We start from the raw sequence: 24,990 nt of genomic DNA, 5'->3' as shown, positions 1-24,990 counted from the left end.
ATCAAATATGAATACATAGTCAGCTATAAGTATATCTTTTGAAATACGTTGTTCATAGTAACTAATTCTTGACTTGTTTATTATGCATAAACACTACATTAATACAAGTCATAGTTTATTTTATAACAATAAAGCGAAAGATCAATACTACAAGAGTCCAAAATAATTTATCCTTTAGATATTATTATCATGTTTTCTTGAGAGAGAATATATTATAATACATTTACTAGTTCTCATTATTAGTTAGTTGATACACAAAAGCTTCTCTAAACTTTTGCTAGAGTTGATTATGAATAGTATTCATTAATGGCTTTAGAGTATGTATATAGCTATATATTTTAACTATAAAGGAGAAGTTATTAACATTCATAAGAGTCAGCAAGGATTCAAATTTCAATGATTCTAATAATATATATGTATAAAAATTCCCTTTTTCTTTCTGTTTTTTTTATTATTAAACTACAATTTAATAGCTTCCTCCTTAACAAATGATAATCATTATTAGCTTGACACTAAGCCTTCAGTTAATGTTAATCTAAAGTTGATATTCTATTATTAACCACTAACCTAACCAGTGTGTGTTTTACAATACAAACTATCTATTCTATTCAATATTAGATACCATTATTCGAATATCGTCATCCTATTCAATATTAGATACCATTATTCGAATATCGTCATCCTATTCAATATTAGGTATCATTATTTGAATATCATCATCAATGTATATCTCCACAAAATATCCTTTTATATCTCTCTTTACACTATTATTTTCTTTTCATTGATTTATCACTATATTGCTTCTCTAATATTTGAGAAAAGTCATATTACAAGTAAAAATTAGAGGCTTTAAAATTCAATCAAGGATTACATTCTACTCGTTAATAATATTCGTCCTTGAAAGACAAGAAAATATACATTTAATATATTTCGTGCCCTCTTTCAATGTACCATTTTCTTCGTTTTTATGAAACCTTTTTATTGTGTTCCAATAGAAAATGGTGTATCAAAAAAAAAAAAAAAAAAAAAAAAAAAAAAAAAAAAAAAAGAGAGATTTGATAAAATTGTCTAAATTTCAAATATTTGAATTCTCCGTTAGTTAAAAGACGCATTTATTATTATTATTATTTTTTTAATTTGTACTATCTCTTTATGATCTTTAATAATGGAATCTTCAAATGGCAATGTAATTAATATATAATTTCTTTTCTTTTCTTTTCTTTTTTTAAAAAAAACAAATGAAAGAAAAAAAGATTAATAGATTCGTTCTTTTTTTTTTAACGAAATAAAATAAAAGAAATCACGTATAGGAAGTCCACCACCTATAACAACAAATAATCTAATCTCTTCGTCTGTCTCCCCTCTTTCATCTCCTTTGAATGATCAAAATAATACCAATTCCTTATTATTACAACGAAATCCTATAATATTTGTACCTTCTCAACAAATCAATCCTTTACAGCAATCTCAATCAGATTCATCACAAGTAAATAATAATAATAATAGACATAACCATTATACTAACACTCTTAGGGATTTCTTTTTTTTTTTTTTCTTAAAAATACATTTAGCCTTCTTCTCCAACTCATGTACATAAACCTACTATTGAAATACCAAAAACAGGTCCTATTAACCGTTTAAAAAATGCTCCGAAAGATCAAATACCTGTTAGCAAATCTCCTAGACGTCAAAAATCATCACGATTTTATACAAAAGATAAAATGCAAGTAGAAAGGACCCCCGGTTTTTATGGTAAAAGAAGATAGTTGATTTTTTTTATTTATTTATTGTACACTAATATTGTTATTATAATCATTAGAAACTGTTCCACATTTAAGACAAAACTTGTTTCTTCAAAAGATACAGCAATGCATGATCATTTGCGATTTTTCAGATCCCTCATCTGAATTAACGGAAAAGGAAATTAAAAGGCAAACTCTACAGGAAATACTAGAATATGTTGGCAATAATTTGGGTATTTTGACAACAGAAGCTCCTTATGCTGAAATAGTAAAAATGGTATGCACTCTATTATGTATACATTATTATGGATTTTTTGTTTATATCTTTCATAGTTTGCTATTAATTTATTTCGTACTATTCCTCCACAAGTTAATCCATCAGGTGATGCCTATGATCCTGAAGAAGACGAACCTGTCTTGGAATTAGCTTGGCCTCATTTACAAATTGTGTATGAATTGTTTTTGAGATTTTTAGAATCGCCCGATTTTAACATCAATTTCGCCAAAAAATACATTGATCAAAAATTTATTCTTCAGGTATAGTACATATGTAAAAGGACTATATATTCATGCAACAATTAATAAAGAAAAAAAAAATACTAATCTTTAAAAAGTTATTGGAATTATTCGACAGTGAAGATCCTAGAGAAAGAGATTATTTAAAGACAACATTGCATCGTATTTATGGCAAATTTATTAACCTTCGTGCATTTATTCGTCGATCGATCAATAATATATTTTTTCAATTCATTTATGAAACTGAAAGACATAATGGAATTGGAGAATTATTGGAAATTTTAGGAAGCATCATTAATGGATTTGCATTACCACTTAAGGAAGAACACAAATTATTCTTAAGAAAGGTATTGATTCCACTTCATAAAGCTAAAACATTAGTCGTTTATCATCCACAGTTGGCCTATTGTGTTGTACAATTTTTGGAAAAAAGTCCTGTGTTAGCTCGCGAAGTTATTAACGGTTTATTAAGATACTGGCCTAAAGTAAACAGTCCGAAAGAAGTTATGTTTTTAAATGAACTTGAAGAAGTATTAGATGTGATTGATCATGCTGAATTTCAACAAGTTATGGTTCCTGTATTTGTAAAGCTAGGACAATGCGTTTCAAATACTCATTTCCAAGTAGCAGAGAGAGCTTTATATTTATGGAATAATGAATATATTGTAAGCTTAATGGCTGAAAATATGAATGCCATTATGCCCATTATATTCCCTACCCTTTATAAAACATCAAAGACACATTGGAATAAGTAAAACATAAATATAATATGTTACTATATGTATAAACTAACTCTTTCCTACATCTAGATCTATTCTTAGTTTAGTATATAATGCATTAAAACTTTTTATGGATATAAACCCTCAATTATACGATGAATGTGCAAATCAATATAAACATCAAAGGCAAATGTAAGAAAGAAAAAAGTACCTGCATTATTTTCGTTTTTTTTTTCTTTTCCTAAACTTTTTCTTTTACAGTGAAAGGAAAAGGCAACGCGAGAGAGAAGAGAATTGGAAAATACTACAACGTAAAGTATCAGGCACAAGTTCTATAACAATTACTACTTCAGCGGATGATAATGATTTTTATGACTACACTTTTCCACCAAAAATTGCTAAACAAGAAGTAGAGTCTAATAAAGAAAGTCAAAGAGAAAAAGACTTTGATATATTGACAGATGAGGAAACAGATACAGAATTAGAACATCATGAAGAAAAATACGACAATATTCATCCACACATGGTAAAGTAATCACTATACTTTATATATAACACTTTCTAATAAATTTTAAATTTTAGCAAGAATTTGATTCAAATATTCAGCAATTCCAACAATTTAGACGAAAATCAATTATACCCGTTGATGAAACTGTAAGTACTGCAACTTTATTTATTACTGATACTGACAATTATATATACACACACATATATATATAAAGGTTTATAATGAGCTATCTCGTCACATAAGCTTAGAAGAAGTTATGAATCTTGCCCCAGGTGTTGCTTCCTCATCATCAGCTGCAAATAGTCCAATAGACAATAATAAGAATACTTGAATTAGATAAAATTATTTCAAACGGTTATTATAAGAAATAAATAATAAGTCTTACATATACATGTATATATAAAAATTACATAATCTTTAATATTCTGCATTAATAGACACGTATTTAGCTTACGTGTTCCTTAAAATCAAAATACCGAATTAATATAGCAGCAGCAATCATGTATATTTTTCCCGAAAAAAAATAGAATAAAATAAAAAGAATTAAGCTTTTCCTTCAGTATTCCTTATTTTTTTTTAAATAAAACAAGCATGAGTAATGAAGTACAATTGCTAGGTAATAGATCTAATATTAAAAATATAATTTGAACATTGCTCTAATAGAATTCAGAAAATGTTGAGCTGAAGCTTGCCATGTGCAACACAGATGCACAGCTTGAAAAAACAATCCAAACTTTTCTTCCACCTGTTTTATTAAAGCTTGCTAGTAATAATCCAGATGCGAAAAGAAAAGTAATGGAAATATTATCACATATCAATAAACGAGTCAAAACAAACAATAATATTCGGTTACCCTTCGAGGCACTATTGAATCAGTTTACTGATCCTCTTGTTTCAACCTTTGTCAAGAATTTTACCCTTATTTATCTTGAAATGGCAACAAGTCGAATGTCGCGAGAGGAAACTGCACAACACCTGCCTGCGTTTTTGACAGGTATCAGCTTACGCCCCGTTCAGCAGCGTATCCCATTACTTCATATTGTATTATATGTAATGTATTCTTATCTACTAGTGTTGTTTATAGGGGGGAAAAAATAATAATAATAATAATAATAATAATAATTAAATGATATAAAATTCTAGGTTCTCAACCAATGGGAAATGGACCATGAAGTACAGTTAACCGCTCGGCAGACTATTTTTCATTTTGATCAACATCCTAAGGATGTCTCTATCATTTTAAATTTCTTTTTAGATGTCATGTTATATCAACCTTTGACAGCAAGAGATAGGATGGCAGAGCAACAACAAGATGAAAATAATAAACAACAGGGACTTACAAATAATAGATATCCAGGCCTAAGTGAAGCAGCTGTAGAGGATGTAACAAATAAGGGGAAAATCAATTGGACAACTTCGAAATTAAAAGATGCCAAGGTATGAATATATATGACTATGTATATGTATATGTATATGTATATGTATATGTATATGTATATGTATATGTATATGTATATGTATATGTATATGTATATGTATATGTTTGAAAAAAAAAAAAAAAAAAAAAAAAAAAAGAAAAAGAAAAATAATGCCATTCTATTTTTTTTAGTTAGGCATTATGAAATTAATTTTGACACCTATCTTTACGGACAGTGAACGATTGCCTTTATTGATAGTCGGTATCTGTGATGCAAACCATCAAGTAGTATCTGTTTGTGAAGATGGTATACGCCGATGGACAGGAAACGTGGATTATGAAGATAAAGCAACTATTCAATCATTGTATAGACTGTATTTAGGAACCGCCACTACTAAGTCAGGCAACACTACTGAAAGTAATAAAGATATTAGATCCCAAGCATCCAATTCTGTCAAATTACGTATCCTTCAGTATTTATCAAAATCAATTATTGCTACTCAATTGGTTACATCCATGATTCAAGTCATTTTTGACGGTATCTATGGTGATATGACAACCGCTAAACTTCAACGTAATGCTATGTCATTTTTACAATGGTGTGCTCGTATGGTAAGATTAAAAATGTGCAATTTACTAAAATTATCTATTCACTTTATATTTTTGTGTATGTATAGAGTACAAATCAACATATTGGTCCTGTAGCACCTATTATCATTTCAGGCTTATTAAAATTTATTAAAGGAAACGAAGAAATGACAGGGCTTGATGCTGAAAGTATAAAAGGCTATGCGTATGTAGCTTGTGGTCTAGTAGTTAAAAAAGGTAATGCAATTAGAAGGAAAAAAAAACGAAAGAAAATCTCTAATGTATAAAAAAATTTAGTACCTAAGGTGGGTTTATCAGATACACAAATACTTTCTTTGTTCTTCGATAATCTTGAAAAAGAACAAAAGAATGTCAGAAGTTATATTCAGGATGCCTTATCGTCAATGATTGAAGTTTATGTTGATTTACCCTGTGATTCTCCTATCTATGAGAATGTTCAAAATATCATTCTAAAGGCTGTACAAAAGGTAAATAATAATAATGATAATAGCAATAATTACAATGTTATAGAATACATAGAATTTCACTTATATGTATATGTATTTATTTATTTATATAAACATTTATTTATGTATATTTATAGAATGATCCTTATTCACGTTATATGGCTTTAAAATATGCAAATGCCATTTATCCCTTTTCGTCTGTCTTTGCACGTTATGTATGTCTTCTAGGTTGCTCATTATCTGTTACTAAACTGGACGTAAAAGAGGAAGCACATCGTGGACTTACACCTTTTGTAAGAAATAAATATGGTTTGGTAGAGCATGTGGATGTTATCCCAGTTACTGAATTACCTCGATTTACTGATTTGGTTTATTATATTCATTCTCACCGACCTGACCAAGAGTTTACACGTTTATCTAAAACACCCGTTATAAATGGATATCCTGTTGAGGTCTATGCCGAGATGCTTAACTTTCTACGCATGATTTGGATCTTGGAATCAAATCATACTCATCTCTTAATTGATCAGTACGTAGCAGAAAAGGTTGACAATAGTATGTCTGAGGATCCAGTAACGATGACAAATTTTAAGAAAAGTGTTATAGACAAATGGACTAGTAATGACGAAAAACAAGCAGTTCAGTATTGGTTAGATTTGATTGAAAATGGATTAAATCTTGACTTAAAAGATTCTATCTGTCTCATAACGTCAGCAAAATGTTTATTAGAAATTATTTCACTAGGCCCTTCCTCTATTGCTACCTCCTTTCAGGACAGACTTGACTTTTTTAAATCATTAGCTCTTTCTGAAAAGCTAGATGCACGTCAATCAATGTCACATATATTTGGTATTATTGCTAGCAGCAGTGATAACGTCTCACAACTTGAGACGATTTTGACTGAATTTTGTAATCTTTTGGAAACACCAGCGGAAAGACAAGTGCAACCACAACGTGAATTGGATCAACAACATGGTGCTGTTCTTTCTATTGGTTATCTTATTAGTCGTAGTTTTTATCGTAATTTGGCACTTTCTGATGAACTTTACCATCGATCTGTAATTCATCTTATACGTCTCTTAAATGGTTCACCTAGTGCCTCATTTTATATGATGGCTAATGCTGCTTGCCAATCACTTTCAGAAATCGGTCGTACTAAACGACTCCCATTAACCATGGAAAAGAGTCAAGATGGATCCATGGATTTGGGCATAACTGTACAAGATGTGATCGAAACTCTTATTAAACTTGCTACAACATGCAAAGAGGCCAAGGTACAAGAAAAGGCTATACTAGCTCTAGGGCATCTATCTATTCCCCTCTTGTCTGATAACAGCATGCTTGTTCAAAAAGTGATAGATGGACTTTACAGTACAGCAGATACCAAACAAGTCGAATTAGCATTTACCTGTGGTGAAGCATGGTCTATAATTGGTTTTGGCTGGGAATCAGGAGCAATGCAAAAATATAAGGATATGGATGAAATACCACTCTTAAAAAAAGTACAGCGAGCTAATACCTCCATATTTGAAGGCATATTAGATAAGATAATGCGTTCGTATGTGGCAAGTAATCGAACATGGTATCGTAAGGCTGCATGTATTTGGTTGCTTTCAATCTTGAAGTTCGGAAAGGACGATATAATTGTTAAAAAAAACCTGAACAACATACACGCCTCCTTTTCGCGTCTTTTATCTGACCGCGATGATTTCACTCAAGAATGTGCCTCAAAGGGGCTTGGACTCGTGTATGAATACGGAGATAAAAAGATTAAAGAAGATATGTTGTATTCTTTGGTTGGTACCTTTACAGAAGGGCGCCAGCTTCAGGCACAGTCTGTCACAGATAATACTATTTTGTTTGATGAGGGAACTCTAGGTGAAACACCAGACGGTAATTCAATTACTACTTATAAAGAGCTTTGCTCACTTGCATCTGAACTTAATCAGCCTGATTTGATTTATAAATTTATGAATTTGGCAAACCATAACGCTATGTGGACTTCACGTCGCGGTGCAGCCTTTGGTTTTCAAAACTTGATGGTGATTGCAGAAAAGGAAATGGAGCCATATCTCCCACGTTTAATCCCGAAGCTCTATCGTTATCAGTTTGACCCTAATGCACGTGTCAATCAAACAATGAAAACTATTTGGCGATCACTTGTTAAAGATTCACAAAAGACAGTAGACTTATATTTCAAGGAAATTATGGAGGATGTTTTAACAGGTTTAGGGAATCGTCAATGGCGTATACGAGAGGCCTCCTGTGTTGCTTTAGTCGATTTAATAACAGGAGGTCGATCACTAAGCCAAATTGAACCTTATTTGGAACGATTATGGCAAATGTGTTTTAGAGCTCTGGATGATATTAAAGAGTCTGTACGTCAAGCAGCAACGCAAACATGTCGTTCGTTAACAAAAATGACAGTGCATTATTGTGATCCTAGTACAGTAGCCTTTGCAGACGGCATGAAAGCAATGAATATTGTTATGCCATTCTTACTTGAAAAGGGTATTGTTTCTGATGCTGAAGATGTCCGAAAATTTAGTTTGGATGCAGTTTTGAAGGTTTGTAAAACGGGTGCTGCACTCTTAAAAAAGTTTGTACCTGAACTTGTTGATACTTTATTACAATCTCTTTCATGTAAGTTTTAATATATATATATATATATATATATCAAAAGAAGGTGACTTATTTTTGTAATTTTTCTCTCTTTTTATAGCTCTTGAGCCTCAAGCTATGAATTATCTTAGCTTCCATGTTGATAAATACAATATTTCACAAGAACAATTAGATAATGCACGTTTAGCAGGTGCTAAAAATTCACCTATGATGGAAGGCATAGAACACTGTATTCAGCAAATTGATGATGAAGTTATGGAAAAATTAACTCCACGAATTCTTCATATTATTAGAAAAGGAACAGGCCTTCCAACAAAGGTATTCATATAACAATGAACAAAGTTGGTTTGTAATAATTTAACATTTCGTTCATGTATATAGGCTGGCTGTGCACGCTTTATTGTTAGTTTAGTTATGAATCGTAGATCTGTTTTCAAGCCATATGCTGATGCCTATTTGAAAGCTTTAAGTGGCACCATTAAATCCAAGAATCCAGTTATTCGTAAATCCTATGCTACTGCTATTGGATATGTTTGCCAATTAGCTTCTTATGACCGTTTAATTTCTCTTGTCAAACATTTGCGAAAATTATACATTGATGAAGAAGGTAAATAAAAGCAGTTATAATTTATTATAATTTAAACTTGTATTTATTATTATTATTATTATTAGATGAAGACACAAAGGCAGGGAGTGCAGTTACAACAGTTGAAATTACACGATTTGCCACTGATCGAGCTAATTCAATTGCAACTTCAATTGTACCATTAATATTCTTTGGAGAGCATGACCCAGAAGAAAATCTAAACAAGTTATGGAAAGCTGCTTGGGAAAACCTTACATCTGGTACTCGAAGTCAAATCTCACTCTATGGAGATGAAATTTTGGAATTCCTTCAACCATTATTATCTTCCTCTTCCTGGAAGGTTAGACAAACAGCTGCATTAACGCTTGCAGACATGTGCAAAATCTCAGGACAAAAAAATGTTCAAGTTTATGCTGACAAACTTCTGCCCATACTTGTATCAGCTTTAACAACACGATCATGGGCAGGTAAAGAAAATGTACTGGACGCCTTTGTAGAACTCTGTATTCCGTTGAAGGAACGATTTATTGAAGGATCTACTGTGGTTTCCTTAACAGAAGTAACACAGATTATGGTTCGAGAAGCAAAGCGTAAAAATCGTGCCTATCAACGCTATGCACTAACGTCTCTGATCAAGTTCTCCGATAATTTTGGTGATAAATTAGATCTTTTAAGCTTGGAACAAGGCCTTTTGACAGAGTTATGTGAAATGGATGAGACTAAAGTGATGGAAGAAGATGATGATGGAAATGAAAATGTTAAGCCTTTATTATTGATGATTAAAGCTAACGCATTTAAAGCCCTAGTCTCTGCTTATCATCCTCAAATATTTCCTGCAGAACAAGAGGGACAATCAGGAAGCTTATGTAATATGCTTACCAATTGTCTTGAAGGTAATGTTTGGAATGTTCAATTGGCTATTTTACAAAGCTTGAAAAAGTTTGTAGAACAGACAACGCCTACAACTTTACAACAACCTGATATAATTCAAAATTTGTTAAAAGCCAGTTTTGATGCATTAACTGATATGAAATATTCTGCCATTCGATCTGCTGCTGTAGATGTTTTGGAACAGCTTATTTCGAATAATATTCCAGGTAATTAATTGAAAATATACATGTATCGAAAGGATTATTTTTAATTTTTTTTTTTTTGTTTGTTTATATAGAAGAAGCGAAAAAACAAATTGTTCAGAATATAAATCAATGCTTACAAAAAGAGAATATAGCACTGATTAAAGATAGATTACAAAAGCTATTGATAAAAATTTAATTATATTGTAACAAGACATCCAATTCATATGTACATTAAAAATTATTATCTAGTTCTCCTTCAGAACTCTATGTGTAATTGATTCAGTTTAATTATGCTTTTTTTTGTGTGTGTGTAAAAATAAAAAGAAAACTTACATCTTCATCGGGTCTTTTGTAATTATATAAATTATGAGGAATATAAATACATAAATAATACAATGTATAAATTAGACTTACATTTCACCTAATATAAGCTGTAGCTCACGAGCCTTCGCTTTCAATGTTGTTTTTAAATCTGCCAATTGTTTTAAGTGATCAATAGCTATAAAATATGTTATTTGATAATATAGAATTTTTTTTTCTTTTTTTTTTTTACATTTCTGTAATATCAATGCTTCGCTTCTATGCCCTGAACTTAATGTAGGAACAATTTCAACTAATTTTTCAAATCCTATACGTATGTTAGCTCGTCGTTTTTGTTCAGATGCAATATGATTTGCTCTCTTCTGGTCTTCAGATAGGAGTTCATGAGGCCCCTTCTTATTAATCTTTGATCTGGTTATTGAACTGCTTGTAGTGCAATGTATTAGTGAATTCTGTTTTCTTTTATGCAACGATGCCTTCCTTTTAATATAATTTGTAGGAATATAATTTGAATTAATTTGAATACCGCCATGATTTTCTCTCGTAGTAAATGGTGAAGATAATAAAACAGGTGTATATGCTACTATTTATTATTATCATTTGTTTTAACCAATTTGGGCAGTAATTCATAATTGTCGTTAGGAAAAGTAATATACATATATATATATATATATATATATATTTTACTACCTTCTTTGTCATGTAATATACTGTTATTTTCATTCAAAAATGTACATGAATTGTTTTGTTTAGGTTTTGGAAAAAGGACCGATTCTTCACTGTTCGTATTTGGAAGCGATAATTCTATTAAATAATGATGATAAATATCCAAATTTAGCATTATTTTTATAGATTTATACCAGAAGGACCCATTTTTAGTATGAAGAAGAAGAAGAAGAAGAATAGAGTGAGTAAATCTATATAAATGTGTAAAATGTTACACTATGAACTATGTGATGTGCTACTTAATAAACTTTTATAGATTAATTAAGCGTTTATTATTATTATTTTGTCTATAGATTTATACATCATTTATCGTTTTCTTTTTTTAACATATCAGATTTTGTCTCAATAACTTTTTGTTTCCAGTTTGGATCATCTTCTTTATCTATAACAATTTCTGGTGTATTTTGTTCAGCCTCTCCTAAAACCACTTGATTTCCTTCTTCCCAAATTTGAATACGAGGAATATAATTTTCTTGATGATTTTTTTCTTTATCCTCTCTATCTTGCTCTCGGAATAAGCTTTGAAGATGTTCAGCTGTATGATATTCCTCAATATCTTCTGCGGCAGTAACAGGAGGCTCATCATGTATTAAATTACTTGTATTAGCTGAAGCTGTATTATTATGATCTTTTAATTTTTTAAATAAACTAATGATGCTACGTCTATGGCTATGTGTGCTATTCTCTTCTTCTATATCCTCTTGTGAGAAACTTTCTTTAGGTTGTCTTAATAACCAACTTCGAATACTAGATACACTAGCTTCATTACGTTCATAATTGGATAACTGTTGTGCATTTTGAGCGGTTAAACGAGGATTGACAGGTTCCAGGAATCGAATAGCTTGCTGCGTGTCATATGAAATAGCACTACCAGGTCTAGCAGCGTTATTATGTGCAGTAGTAGATGTTGGCTGTTGATTATTGATGTTAATGTCTGTATCGTTATCTGCATTGTTTGTTATTTCAGCAATGTCATCTGGTAAGAAAAGCTCTTCATCCCAGTTTGATACTTGTAGATTATTATCAATTGTAATACTACTTGCATTTCCTCTGATGTTATTATTTTTCATACCATCCAAATTGGTGATGTTTTTATTTACAGGATCATGTTGCAGTGTATTGTACAATGTATTTCTCTCCAACTCAGTCATAGGATGATCTTCTTCCTTATGATGATAACGCTTATGATGATCTCCACTAGGTTTTTTCACGGCATGTTGTTGTTCTTGATCGGGGAAACGTAATGAAATGCTACTCAAACTAGCAAGTGATAATGTTCTTGTACGAATTTGTTTACCTAATTTAAACAAGGGAATCGTTGTACCATGAACAATGACGGAACAAAATACAATAAAAAGTACGATAGGGCTAATGACCTGAACAGATATTGGTAGCTCTTTTCCGTCATAGGAATTTGTTAATTCTTCTTTAGCAATTACTGATAAAAAGACAGCCCCAACTCCCATAGGACCAAACCATCCACTAAATACTGCTTCACGATATGTTTTCATAGCGGGCATTACAGGTTTTAATAAAACTACAACCGGTAAACGTCGAAATAGTAAAACTAAGATAGCAATCACGATAAGACGCCATGGAGCAAGCCCTAGTTCTGCCTTACCGAAATCTGACCACGGGATAATAGCGCCAATATAAACAAAAATGGCTAAATTCAACATCATATCGATCACTTCTTGAAAATGTGCTTCTTCTGTTTCTTTTTTAAACCATTCATCCCATGATATCGCATTTCCAGCAGCAAAGCATGCTAACAGATCATCACTACCAGAAAACCCCGTCATACTCATTAAAAAAAGCTAAAACATGAATATTAAAAAAAAAAAAAAATAAGAAAAAAAAAGACAATAACAAAGTATATAATAAAATTTACCGCTAACGCAACTGCAAATGCAAGAAAAGATTGCTTATCTATAAGATGACTAAAATTGAATGTTAGTAAATGAATGGAAGCACATCATTATAATTTTTTACTGTTTTTCTGAATAATATAACAGTCTTCTTGCCACATATCCAACAATAACACCAATTACACAAGATAATATAATTTGAAATAACCAAGTAATATAAATCCATTTACCAACAGCCGTTCCTACACTGTCTTCAGAAATTAAAAATATAGCCAAAAATAAAAAGGGGAAACCCATGCCATCATTAGCACCACTACATTGAAGAAGAAGAAGAAGAAAAAATATTTATAAACATTTACGATTTTTAAGAATTCTAAAGAAAAAAGTATACCTTTCTGCAGATAATGCATTTCGTATATGCGTTGGGACATGCTTTTCTGCAAATCTTCCTTTAACAACTGAATTAGCTAAAATCTGTAAGAATAAGGAGTAACGAAGAGTGTTAACTTTAGCTTATTTTCTACAAATATATGCATATGATATATTTACTGGATCAGTTGGACAAATACAAGCAGAAATCACAAGTGCTTCAAGCTATATTAAATGACGGGATTTAATATCAGAACTATTTACATATTTTATATATTTTCTTACATAATTAACCGTAGGAATCAAAGCCCAAATAAATAAACCACTCACGAGCCACATAAATAGCATTACAGGAAATAAAAGCATTAACATCGTTAACCATTCCTTTTTTAAATATCGCCTAAAATAGAAAAAGAAAATATATAAATATGTATATAAATATTTTATACATATGCATGCATATATTATATACTACCTTGGTAATTCAATTCCAACAGCCATAACCTATATCTAATAAATAAGAAAAAATTCATAAGAGAAAAAAAAAAGATATAATTTATTACCTGAATTGCTATTATGCATCTTGTTAGTTGTTTTGTGATCTCGTCATAATTATCCCAGCTTGTAGGATTAAAACCATTAGAAACTAAAGGTCCCGCTATAATTCCGACAATTACTGCTACCACTATAAATATATATTTATATATTTATATATACAAATATATATTCGTATATATATATAATTTTAATTCATATTATTAATTACTATGATGATATACATTTCCGTTTACATGCTTCAGATAAAAATAATTTTTCTTTCAGGAACATCGAAATATAACCAAATAATAAAATAAAGCCGCTTAAAACGGCAATAGCTATTGTAAACTTATTAATTTCTCCGGGAATAACATGAATGGTCATATTGTTGTTATTATCAATTAAATAATGATAAAATTAAAGCGAATTGCTTGAATATCTTGTCTTTTTAATGCAAAATCTGTATAACAAAAAAAAAAAAAAAAATGGTATGACAAGAAAAAAAAAAAGAAAAAAAGGTGTACAATTTATAATTGTTGAAGGTTGCAATTAAATTATTTCAAACTCAAGAAAAAAAACCCTGCCACTGTCACTGCTGCATATTAATTTAATTTCAGACTATAAGCCACGACAGAACACACTCAATACAATTAAATTTCTATTGGCATTTTTTTTTTTTTTTTTTTTTGAAAAGTTTGACTCAACGTGAGCACACAGTATAGAATGTATATTCTTATGGACGAACCAGTTCAATAATATAATAGATGAACAAACTAAAAACTTTTTAAGAATGAAAAGGAAAAAAAAGAAAAGAAAAGGAAGGAGAGAAGTAAAAAAGGAATAATAATATTAAAAATGTTGAAGAAAGAATATTATTAAATAGAAAGAAAGAGAACAGATCAACAATACTACCATCAGTCGTCAACACAAAGCCAAGAGAGAAACTTTGAACCAAGGTTAGATTTAATATAGGGAAGCACTTTATTATGCAATAGGTAATCAAGTTCAAACAGTATATGGCAAATAAGTGGCTACCGTGTATTCTACGAGAAAGCAAATAAGTTGGAAGATGTTGTAGAGTAACCGATTCTCGAATGTAGTACACATTTTTAATCGTTAATACAGATGTAAACATATAACAATAGGTAATTGGAGTGGCTAATATATGAGTAATAAACGCAGTCTTTAGATTGACCACCAGACAACCATCTTAGGCGTTATCTAAATAATCGACTACGTTCAGCATAAGTTATAGATAACCGTATGATAGAATCAAGTAATAAGAATATTATCGATCGTTGTTATGGAATAATCTGGCTAATACATTTAAAATATACAGCTTAATTACTAATAAAATTAAAAGCCAATGATTATACTGATAAACTACATATTAAAATTATCCAGGAAAGTTCCTTAAAAAGAAATGAAAGAAAAAAAAATCTTAATGAACTCAAGGGAAAAAAAGGGAAAGAACATGATTAACACAATATTTTCGGTTGAAGTAATTTCAGATTTTTTTTTTTTAGAAACTTTTACTTTCTGGAAAAGACTGATTTTATTTTTAGATGTGTCAATAAAAGAGATAAAAATATTGAGACTATTGTAAACAACATATATATGTATAATAAATAAAACTATACACAGAGCAACAGATTAATGTACTTGACTATTGTACTTAGTACATTATTGTGCCATTCGCCTTTACCCTGCAAGATTTAACTGTATCTTTTGATTCGTACTAGACTTTACACAATAAAGCAGCATGATATGCTGTTTAAAAAAAAAGAAAAAAAATCAAGAATAAATATCTTGTTGGCTCAAAATGAAAATAGCAAATTCAGACCACACTTCTCTCAGTAGTAACTCTAACTCATAACTCTTGCCAAGCATTCATATCAGAGAGCAAGATATTATGTTACCTAATAGAATCACAAAGGAGCATACATGCTAAAATTATACCCATAAAAAAAGAGGATAAGAAACTCTACTGAAGTAAAACCAAGATAGCAATCAACAACACATCTATAAGGGTAAGTTATTTTTTTGAATTACTCAGTTTTTGTCTTAAATAAATTATTGTAACTCAAAGTGGTGATTCTCACATATTTTGCATCCTTACTCTATCATTTAGTTAGTACCTATCTTACTATTTATTAAAGGTGTGTATATCTTCCTTTGTATTCCCCTGAATTGAACATGATTGAACAGCTCTAGCCAGTCTGTTTTATAACAAGTTTTAGATATAAGCATAAGTAATATTATAATAGATAAATTATATAATATAGAAGGACATACTATAAACCTGAATATGAAGTAAAGTATCGAATCGTATCATATAATGCTTTATAGAAAATCTGATAAATAATATAAAGTTATTAACATTAAATCATCTTGATATCCCAATTATAAGACATGATGACAACTCCAAATATTTATTTTCATAACCTTGATAAAAGACACAATCAAATCGTTTTTGATTCAGTAAAATAAAAATACAAAAGTTTTCAGAAACTTGGATACAAATCAAACAATAATATTTAAAAGTTAGCACAGATTATTATGTTATTACAGCACCTAATAATAGATCAGTATCTTGAATCAACAAGACGTATATAAATAAATACCAATATTCTTTCATGATTTATGTTCTTTCATAGATATCCTTAATTCTTTGTTTCAAGATAAATTTGTGTAAATACAAGCATATTTTTTTTACACACAAAGGAATCTTGGCAAAGTATTTGAATGAGGCTTATGTAGCACTGTTATTCTCTGCTTACATAAATATAGACATATACACATGCAAAAAAAGGGGGGAATATTAACTGGTGATTTAAAGCCCGCGTTTTTTTTTTTATGATTGTATACATATAAAATACTACTAAAGAAAGATATTTATCTCCTTTCTTTCTTAATTAAACACTATGTCATTTTTTAATAAACTTGAAAATACTATCTTTACACCAACACTTTATCAAAAACAGTCGAATATTGAATTCCAAGATAAATATTTATCGAAATCATTATTAAGAGAACAAAAATCAGGTTATAAATCTGATGTAGAATTACCAGGATTATGTTCATTTATAATACAAGCACTTTGTGGTGGTAATTTAATGTGGGATATAGCTAAATTTATGAATTTTACTTTATTTTGTAATCAGCTTTTAACTGAATTAAATATACCAATATCTGTAGTCTATACAAGGTATATTTTGAAATAGTATATAAATCACATACTATTCATTATTTATTTTTTATAGTTTAAAGTATTTTCAACAAACTTTAGCAAATAGTATAAATAAATATAATATCATAGATTTATCTGATATTGCACATGAATATTCATTATTTACTGTGACACTTTTGATAGCGTACAAATTCCTGGAAGATAATCCTCCACATATGGTATTAAGTATATATGTATATTATATATACATATATATATATATAATATGAATGCACATTATTAATAAGGTATGCTTAAATTTAATAGAAGCAATGGTCATACGTGTCAATGATATCAATGAAGGAACTTGTATTATTAGAAGCGCAAATATTAAAGAGGTTAAACCACTCACTCAATATTTCACTAGAGACATTTAATCAATGGGCTAAACAATGCAATACAATATACGAGATCATGATCAATTCTTCACAAAATATAGATCATCAACTTATTTCTATCTTTGATTTACATATGACACAATCAAGGCTTGGCTATTGTACATTATTACCTGTTCTCTTATCAGATGATTTTTCTTATTCATATGGGAGCTATAGTCAATTAGCATTACTAATGACCAATTGTAGTAATAATAATAATAGTAGCAATTATAGTCACATATCATTAACAGATTATAGCTATTTTGATGACAACACAATTACTCCATATTACTATAATGATGTGGTGCCACAGGATCATTATGGTCGGTACAATATTCCTCCTTGGTTACAGGAAATAGTTCCCGTACTAATAGATCATTCATGGTACCTACAATATAATGCTTGACTTTTATAATTAACAACTGTATGTAAACACCCTATTTTATAGAGGTACTTATATATTTACACACACACACACAAACACATTCATTCATACAGACATACATACATGCATACATATTATTTTACATACTGTAATACATCTATCATTTTGTATAACATTGTACATATTCTGTTTTACCTTGTAATATACTGCTGTCTTCTAAAGTCTTTTTACTAATATATTTATTTATTTTTGAGACAATAATTTAAAATAATTTTAAAGAAGAAATTAGATGAAGAAGAAAAAAAAGGTATTTAGTGCGTTCTTTTTACAATATATTATAATATAATTTATAATGTCTTGATGCATGGAAGTATAATGTTAATAACAAGCATAGAGATATGCCAAGCATTCTTTCAACACTTTTTTTTTTTTTTGCTTGTAACCTTGGCGTACAGCTGGTAAAAATTTCGTCCACTAAAATTTTTAGATTTTATCATTCAATTTACTTGCCATTTGTCACAAATCGTTTATTATAGTATCCACATGTTAATTGCCCCCCCCACCCCATAATATTTTAAAACTATATTATAATTGTTAGTATGAAAGAGAACAGATTTTGATTTAGTGTTACAATAGCATATTCGTTAAAAAACAATTTTTAATATACAAAGTTCACAAATATTGATCTACAGTCTGGGAAGCTAGGTTGGGCCAATAAAAGAATAACTGGATCATTCAAAAACTAAATTGGAACACGGATGTAGAATTGGGACAATAGCAGGAAAATTGGGATAGAAATACGAAAATGGGACACCCAAATGAAAAGGAGATATAGATGCGAAAATGGGACAGAGGAGAATAAGTTAAATTGAGACAAAATGTTAGATTTTTTCTGGAGGAAAAAAAAAAAGAAATAGATACAGCATATCTGTAAATATCTAAACTTCTTTAACAAGAGAAACCGTGTACGAGACGGCGATATAAAAAAAAAACCAAGACCTATTGTTCTCTCGTGAACTCCCGTGGACGCCCATGACCACCAATCACTTGTCTTGAGATCTTGAATATATTTTTCGACGCGTTAACGTCGCGTTGCCACATTATTTCGCAACTTTGGCAAGCTTGAATACTGTGTAACCCAATGTAAGCATCAGTCAAGCATGTTTGAAGACATGCATGACAGGTCTATATTTACAGTATTAATAAATTATTCTTTGACCAGTTTTGGTAAATCTTGTTGTACCTTTGAAGTCTTGAACTCATCTACAGAAGCAAGTAAAAGTTTTCCTGATTTCTGTCTTATTTTGAGTTGTTTGTAAAGAACTCCTGTCACTCCCACCCTGAGACCCTTCAAATGTACACCGTCTTTTCCGAACATGCCATTTCCGAAAGCTATAACAGGTAATTTACTCTTGTCGTATTTGAAAGGTTGAGGCTTCCAAAGCTTCTTGGCGTTCCTGAAATAATAATTAATGAATATAGTGTTTGTCTCTCTGCTTTGATGCTAGTATACTCACTTTGTCTGCTGGGGAACTTCTTTGTCTTTTTTTTTTCGCTTCTTTGTCTCTCCTCTTCTTTCTTTTCTTCCTATTCTTCCTATTCTTCTTTGTGTTCCTGGTTGTAGGGATGTTGAGAAGTATATCCTCCATAATTTCTCGAGACATTCTTTTTGTTTCTTTCTTTGCGTGTCTTATAGACCCTGTTAAGGTATAATACTCTTTAGTAGAGCATCGCCTGATTTGATGGGATTCATCACCCTCCCCATAAGCAGCAGCAAAAACCTGATGTCGGTTGGGATCCAGCCCGCGAAGAGAAACATCAGTCAAGTTTTCATTCTTCATAGCATCTCCCAATTGGAAAATTCTCTACGTCTTCGCTAGATATGCATCTGTATTCATCTGTACTGTTTGTAATTTTTTTTTGCAATAGAACCACATCAGCTTCTTTACCGTCGACTGGTAAAATGCGCTGGAGCATGTTGTTGCAAATATTTCTGACAGATCATATGTTTAATTTGAATCTACACATACTAATAAAGTATCAAATTTCAACAAATTCTACCATTTATGGAAAACGCTCCAAAGTGACAAAGCTGTCGATCTGTCTGAATTATACTTTTAGGGAATTTTTCTCGGTTAAAGTCAGACTCAGTCTTTATTTTGAATATTAGAATAGCATGACTTACAATTATTTCTGATCCAAAATAATAATATGTTCGATGGTGACTTGGTTGGCTTCCCGGTAGCAAGCTGCAACATTGTGTCTTCCACTCAAACTCAAGGCTTAATTGGGACCATGCTACTATCTACTTCGACATGCATAGCCACTTTCAAATGCCACACACCATCCCTGTCCCTCTTTCCTTCGTCCTGAACAGGCTTCCTTCCAAACCCCCCGCCGTCCCAAAGTTTCTTGTATTTGGTCCGTTCATTAGCCAGTAGTATACCTGAATATTCCATGAATTGGACTATATCTTCCACAACAAATCGCCTCCTGAACTCATCATTTCTAGCGTTAAACTGGTGAATTGGTTAAATCAATCATAATAGTAATAGTAGTTCAAATATTTCTTTTACTGATTCTGTTTCTCTTTACTTTTATACATTTTCCTCTTTTCTTGCAAGAGGTTTTTTTTTTTTCATACAAAATAACACTCAGAACTGGCCAGGGCAAAACAATATATTCATAGCCCACTACATGCGCAATGGTCTTTACTTTAATTAAATTACTCTTTAATCACATCTCTGTCTCATTTTCGTATTTCTGTCCCAATTTAATTTTTATATGACTCAATTATTTTTTATTGGCCCAACCTAGTTTCCCAGACTGTGATATAGGCTATATTTGTTGCATATTTCATTTGCTGTTGGAAACATTGGATAATAAAATTTTGATTTCAAATAGATTCAATTTCTCATCAACGTTGATATTGACTTTTTTATTATTATTAGTGGAAAGCTATACTTGATTTAAGTTTAATTTCATGTATCATACCCTCTCTACCCTCTTTAAAATTACCATAAAATCGAGACCCATCATGTTGATGAACACGGAAACTGGAACACTACTAATAATGATAATATCTGAAACCTTTGGAAAGAACGTCTGGACAGTTGTTGTTGTCATAAATTTTGGTAAACTATTAAAAAGAATTTATTCAGTCTTTCTACCTTTAACTAAATTTTAAATAACATAGTCCTGAAAAGTATCGTCCAATAGAATGTGGGTGCTATATGAAATGTAAATCCAATTAACCAGAAGATATATACAATGACCTTGGATATAATACTCAACAAATTGTAATATTATCTTTTTTTTTTTGACTTACCCTACATATACCCCAAAAAAAATGTTGCAAACTCTAAAAAAAGTAAATGGTTATATAGCACGTGACATATTAAGAAAATTTTACCATAAATAGACATACATGTGCTATTATTGTATTCCATTTTTGGCTGCTTGAGTTTAAATTGATAAAAGTTAAAAAATTTGAACATTGAAACCATCTTTGAAGTTAATGTAATTGCAAGATATGAAATATATATATATCCTTACTAATCTGAAGAAGCAACACTCTATATCGGGTGAGTAATAGATGATTTTATTAGCAGGCGCTTAATACAGTGTACGAGGAGTATAGTAATCAAGGTAACTGAATGGCCCAAGTTTATTTACAACTTCTTGTATTAAATGTACGTTAAATTCAATATTTTTATAACACATATTTTCGAATTATACGTAAATATTACTATTTTAATAACTAGCGCCAGTATTTTAGCAAATGAGATTATGTTTAACCGCCAACTCGTTTGGCTTTAAATGCAGTTGGCTGTTAAAACATTTTGATACCCGTCGCTAAATTCTATCTTGGAGAAATAGAGTTGAAGGCGTCTATTGAAGCATACAATACTGATGGTGTTATTATGTTGAATAGTCTAGATATCTGCCTTTTGGAAACATTTGACCAAAATTGTTTTGAAGTTATACCAAGGTTTGGCCATGACCACATAAAAGACTTGTTTGGGGTATCATTTTGATGATGAGAAAAGTCATGAAAACCTGATTCTTCGCTACCGAGGGCGCTTTCTAACAATTGTAAGTACTTTTTTTTTTGTATTTAATTTTTTTTCTCTAGCAGCTAATTCATTTCGTAACACTGCTTTAGACAGACTTGCAAGATAGTGATTCAAGTCAAGCAAGAACATGATGACTACCTTCAGACTACACAGCTAGACAACTCAACAAAAAGAAAAAAAAAAGGTAGCCATTTTAGTTAAAAATGAAATTCAAAAGCTAATACGAGTAAGTAAGTATGGTATTCATTTATTTTATATATATATATATATATATATATATTAGAAGAACTAAGTTTTTTTGAAGTGGTTATTAATTTCAAAGAAAAAAAAATTATTATTAATAATTAATATAAATAGCTTGATTTAGTTTCTTTACTGAAAAATTAAAGGAATTTTTAATAGTTACTATAAAGCTTTAAAAACTAATTTTATGTGTAAAGATTTTACAGAATTATGTAAAGCATGCAAAAGATTTATTCACTATTATGTGTAAGAAAGGTTATGTTCATTAAAAGTAGCTAACGTATCTAAATATGTTGAAGGAGGATTGAAGCATACAAAGTAAAGGATAACACAGAGCTAAAATAAAATAGAATAAAATAGTTAAATATTGATTATTAAAAACTTATGAGTGTAGACTGCAATATCAGCAGAAAAGACAGCTAATATAAAAAAAAAAAGTAACAACAAAAAAAAATGTCTTTTTACCATTACAAATCTAAAGCGCGGACAAAACAGGGACAACATCCTAGTCTCTCATTGTTGAGTTAGCTAACAAATAACTAAATTTTGAAGTCTTTCGCTTAGCTAACATATTGGCTATCTTTCAGTCTAGTCTAGTTGCATATCAAATTTTTTATTTTATTTTATTTTATTTTATCGATACACAATCCAATGTAAACTTATAAAGCTAAAAGTCACAAATATGCATTCCTTTTTATACAATATAAATAAAAGTTCAAAGTTATATTTTTGGAGCATAAAACGACATGTCAAGACAAGGCACTTTCCCGTTAGGAAGTGTACCAATAGGACAAGGCTTCCAGTTTTCATATAATTTCCAACCTGTATAACTTTCATCATCAATATCCATCTTTTCATCCAAACTAAATTTCTTCTTTTTCTCTACGGTTTTAGTTTTAATATCTACAAGTTGAGCTTCAAGCTCTTTTAATTCATTTTCTAGCAAGTCTTCATCTTCAGCAGTTATGAGGGGAATATTCTTATTTTTTGTCTTTTAATAAAAGTTAGTGATGTTAACATTAAAAAAAAAATAGAGCCTATTTCTGTACCTTTTCTGAAATGAATTTTAAAATTATTTGATCAATATATCTTGTAAATGGCTTGATAGATTCACCGAGTTCAGGATCAATTGTAGAAATAGTTTGAAGAACGGTTCGTGTACTAAATAAACAATAATATAAGTCCTCTTTTTTCTTTCTCATTCTCCCACCTTTTATCTATATAATATTTTACTAGTAATTTGGATTTTTAAGACATCCTTCAAGAATGGTATCTATCGATATATGACTTAATGTTCGTGTCTTGATACTGTCTTTAAATTCTTGAACAAAATGCCTTAACCAGCAAGCTATAGATATGTTAATATTTTTAAATTCACATTACATTTCTCTTTAAATAAACAAAAAAAAAAAGAACCCATTACCAATTGTTAATAAATAACTAGACGATTTTGTTGGATCTTCTACTTTTTGAGCCGCCTATTTGAAGAAATAAATATCCTGTATATAAATAATACTTAAAACACTTACAAATCCAGCGTATGGATTGAGTAAAGTTTCATTCATTTCGTATTCTATAACAAAATAAAATAAGTGAATATTGCATGCTTAAATATAAATATATAATTATACCATAATTTATGGTTAGTTTGGATATCATGTTCGTTATTAATTCTTCTCCAAAGCTTGGGAAACCATCGTCTAATCCTTGAAGTAAAGGTGTCCATAACTCAACTAAACCTTTAGAAATGATCATATTATCTGCTGAAGCTCTCTTCTTTTTACCAGCTGGAACTAATCCACCTACTCCCAACAAAAGAGGAATAATATCTTCTTTAATAATCTCATCATCAATCATTTCTAATAAAGCTTGTATACATTCAACATATCTATCTGGGCTACATTTTTGTCCACTGTATTTATCTTTAATATAATTCTTTCTACATTCCTTATATTCATTTAACTTTAATTTGATTTCGGAAGTTTCTTGTAACTGTTGTTTTTGTTCAGTGTTTTTAAGATTACGAATCCAATAGTTGTCATGAAGCCAACCCACAGCTTGATAAGCTCCATCTCTTAAAGTATTTAGACTTGGAAGTCGTTCGTGTGTGCTAGCATGACGTAGATCCACAAACCAAGGCGGGAGCCCCATCATTCTTGCTAGTGTACCAATAGAACGTGCAAACTTACCCTTCTGTTCTCGATCGACTAAACCGTTCACAAATCGTACAATGGCCATGCCATACATTAAACGTAATTCTTTATGAGACATGTGATGTCCCATTTGTTCGTCACGAATGATGATCTCAATGAATGCAGCTGTCATTTCTACTGACGATGGAATCTCTCCCCTATTTATCCATGTTTGTATCTATTATTGAATATGATTAACTTTTTCTTTAACTAATGATAAAAAGATGAATTCTTAATTGATATTACTCTGTCGATGCCACGTTTAACGTCCTCTAACTGTGTTTTTCTATCTGAAAATAGCCATTTATAGACTGTCTCAAACTCTTCATAATCTATCCAGGGAACAATGCGAGCTTGCAACATGATTGTTGTATAATAATTGCGTTTTATTATGTTAACTATACATTTTATACTTTTATTTTTTTA

The 24,990-nt window shown here is 30.3% G+C and overlaps 9 protein-coding genes across 9 annotated transcripts; 4 read left to right on the top strand and 5 right to left on the bottom strand.

The window, feature by feature from the left end:
- Positions 1-1,090: 1,090 nt before the first annotated feature.
- BX663DRAFT_511798 (phosphatase 2A regulatory B subunit-domain-containing protein) lies at positions 1,091-3,998 on the top strand. Its single transcript, XM_051527932.1, has 9 exons — positions 1,091-1,186; positions 1,298-1,486; positions 1,572-1,752; positions 1,820-2,019; positions 2,076-2,279; positions 2,357-3,009; positions 3,068-3,169; positions 3,239-3,503; positions 3,560-3,998. The coding sequence occupies exons 1-9, from the start codon at positions 1,166-1,168 to the stop codon at positions 3,695-3,697; spliced, it is 1,953 nt and encodes a 650-aa protein (XP_051382100.1). The 5' UTR covers positions 1,091-1,165; the 3' UTR covers positions 3,698-3,998.
- Positions 3,983-10,505, top strand: BX663DRAFT_455658 (proteasome stabiliser-domain-containing protein). The gene is made up of 11 exons (XM_051523844.1): positions 3,983-4,101; positions 4,156-4,535; positions 4,629-4,922; positions 5,095-5,514; positions 5,580-5,727; positions 5,788-5,978; positions 6,095-8,600; positions 8,680-8,897; positions 8,961-9,186; positions 9,252-10,262; positions 10,334-10,505. The coding sequence occupies exons 1-11, from the start codon at positions 4,077-4,079 to the stop codon at positions 10,435-10,437; spliced, it is 5,523 nt and encodes a 1,840-aa protein (XP_051382099.1). The 5' UTR covers positions 3,983-4,076; the 3' UTR covers positions 10,438-10,505.
- Positions 10,473-11,435, bottom strand: BX663DRAFT_486918 (uncharacterized protein; the record flags this gene model as incomplete). Its single annotated transcript, XM_051524705.1, has 6 exons — positions 10,473-10,505; positions 10,575-10,587; positions 10,656-10,740; positions 10,795-11,145; positions 11,253-11,366; positions 11,423-11,435. The coding sequence occupies 6 exons, from the start codon at positions 11,433-11,435 to the stop codon at positions 10,473-10,475; spliced, it is 609 nt and encodes a 202-aa protein (XP_051382098.1).
- Positions 11,436-11,590: 155 nt separating this feature from the next.
- Positions 11,591-14,446, bottom strand: BX663DRAFT_486917 (Sodium/hydrogen exchanger family-domain-containing protein; the record flags this gene model as incomplete). Its single annotated transcript, XM_051524704.1, has 9 exons — positions 11,591-13,105; positions 13,180-13,228; positions 13,281-13,469; positions 13,548-13,630; positions 13,706-13,750; positions 13,811-13,925; positions 14,001-14,029; positions 14,089-14,210; positions 14,317-14,446. 9 exons carry the CDS (start codon positions 14,444-14,446, stop codon positions 11,591-11,593), a joined length of 2,277 nt encoding a protein of 758 aa, XP_051382097.1.
- A 317-nt stretch (positions 14,447-14,763) lies between these two features.
- Positions 14,764-15,356, bottom strand: BX663DRAFT_82185 (uncharacterized protein). The gene has a single exon (XM_051532330.1). The coding sequence runs from the start codon at positions 15,195-15,197 to the stop codon at positions 14,847-14,849; it is 351 nt and encodes a 116-aa protein (XP_051382096.1). The 5' UTR covers positions 15,198-15,356; the 3' UTR covers positions 14,764-14,846.
- A 1,622-nt stretch (positions 15,357-16,978) lies between these two features.
- Positions 16,979-18,190, top strand: BX663DRAFT_455650 (uncharacterized protein). Its single transcript, XM_051523843.1, has 4 exons — positions 16,979-17,270; positions 17,326-17,470; positions 17,559-18,052; positions 18,117-18,190. Coding segments are annotated over exons 1-4 (924 nt in total). The 5' UTR covers positions 16,979-16,986; the 3' UTR covers positions 18,118-18,190.
- Positions 18,191-18,915: 725 nt separating this feature from the next.
- Positions 18,916-19,431, bottom strand: BX663DRAFT_511783 (uncharacterized protein; the record flags this gene model as incomplete). Its single annotated transcript, XM_051527931.1, has 2 exons — positions 18,916-19,238; positions 19,273-19,431. The coding sequence occupies 2 exons, from the start codon at positions 19,429-19,431 to the stop codon at positions 19,053-19,055; spliced, it is 345 nt and encodes a 114-aa protein (XP_051382094.1). The 3' UTR covers positions 18,916-19,052.
- Positions 19,432-20,278: 847 nt separating this feature from the next.
- BX663DRAFT_414881 (uncharacterized protein) lies at positions 20,279-20,443 on the top strand (the record flags this gene model as incomplete). The annotated part of the gene is made up of 1 exon (XM_051522331.1): positions 20,279-20,443. A coding segment is annotated over one exon (165 nt), but the record flags the coding sequence as incomplete, so codon positions are not given.
- Positions 20,444-22,953: 2,510 nt separating this feature from the next.
- On the bottom strand, positions 22,954-24,963 carry BX663DRAFT_511768 (Las1-like-domain-containing protein). The gene is made up of 6 exons (XM_051527930.1): positions 24,004-24,963; positions 23,902-23,945; positions 23,796-23,850; positions 23,606-23,720; positions 23,422-23,533; positions 22,954-23,363 (listed from the first exon to the last, which is right to left on the bottom strand). Exons 1-6 carry the CDS (start codon positions 24,695-24,697, stop codon positions 23,094-23,096), a joined length of 1,290 nt encoding a protein of 429 aa, XP_051382092.1. The 5' UTR covers positions 24,698-24,963; the 3' UTR covers positions 22,954-23,093.
- Positions 24,964-24,990: the final 27 nt, after the last annotated feature.

Source organism: Cokeromyces recurvatus (genome assembly GCF_025118155.1).
Source record: "Cokeromyces recurvatus strain NRRL 2243 chromosome Unknown BX663scaffold_15, whole genome shotgun sequence".
In the NCBI taxonomy this organism is placed as follows: domain Eukaryota; kingdom Fungi; phylum Mucoromycota; class Mucoromycetes; order Mucorales; family Mucoraceae; genus Cokeromyces; species Cokeromyces recurvatus.
Note: the sequence above shows the minus strand (reverse complement) of the source record. Positions and strands in the feature narration are given on the sequence as shown.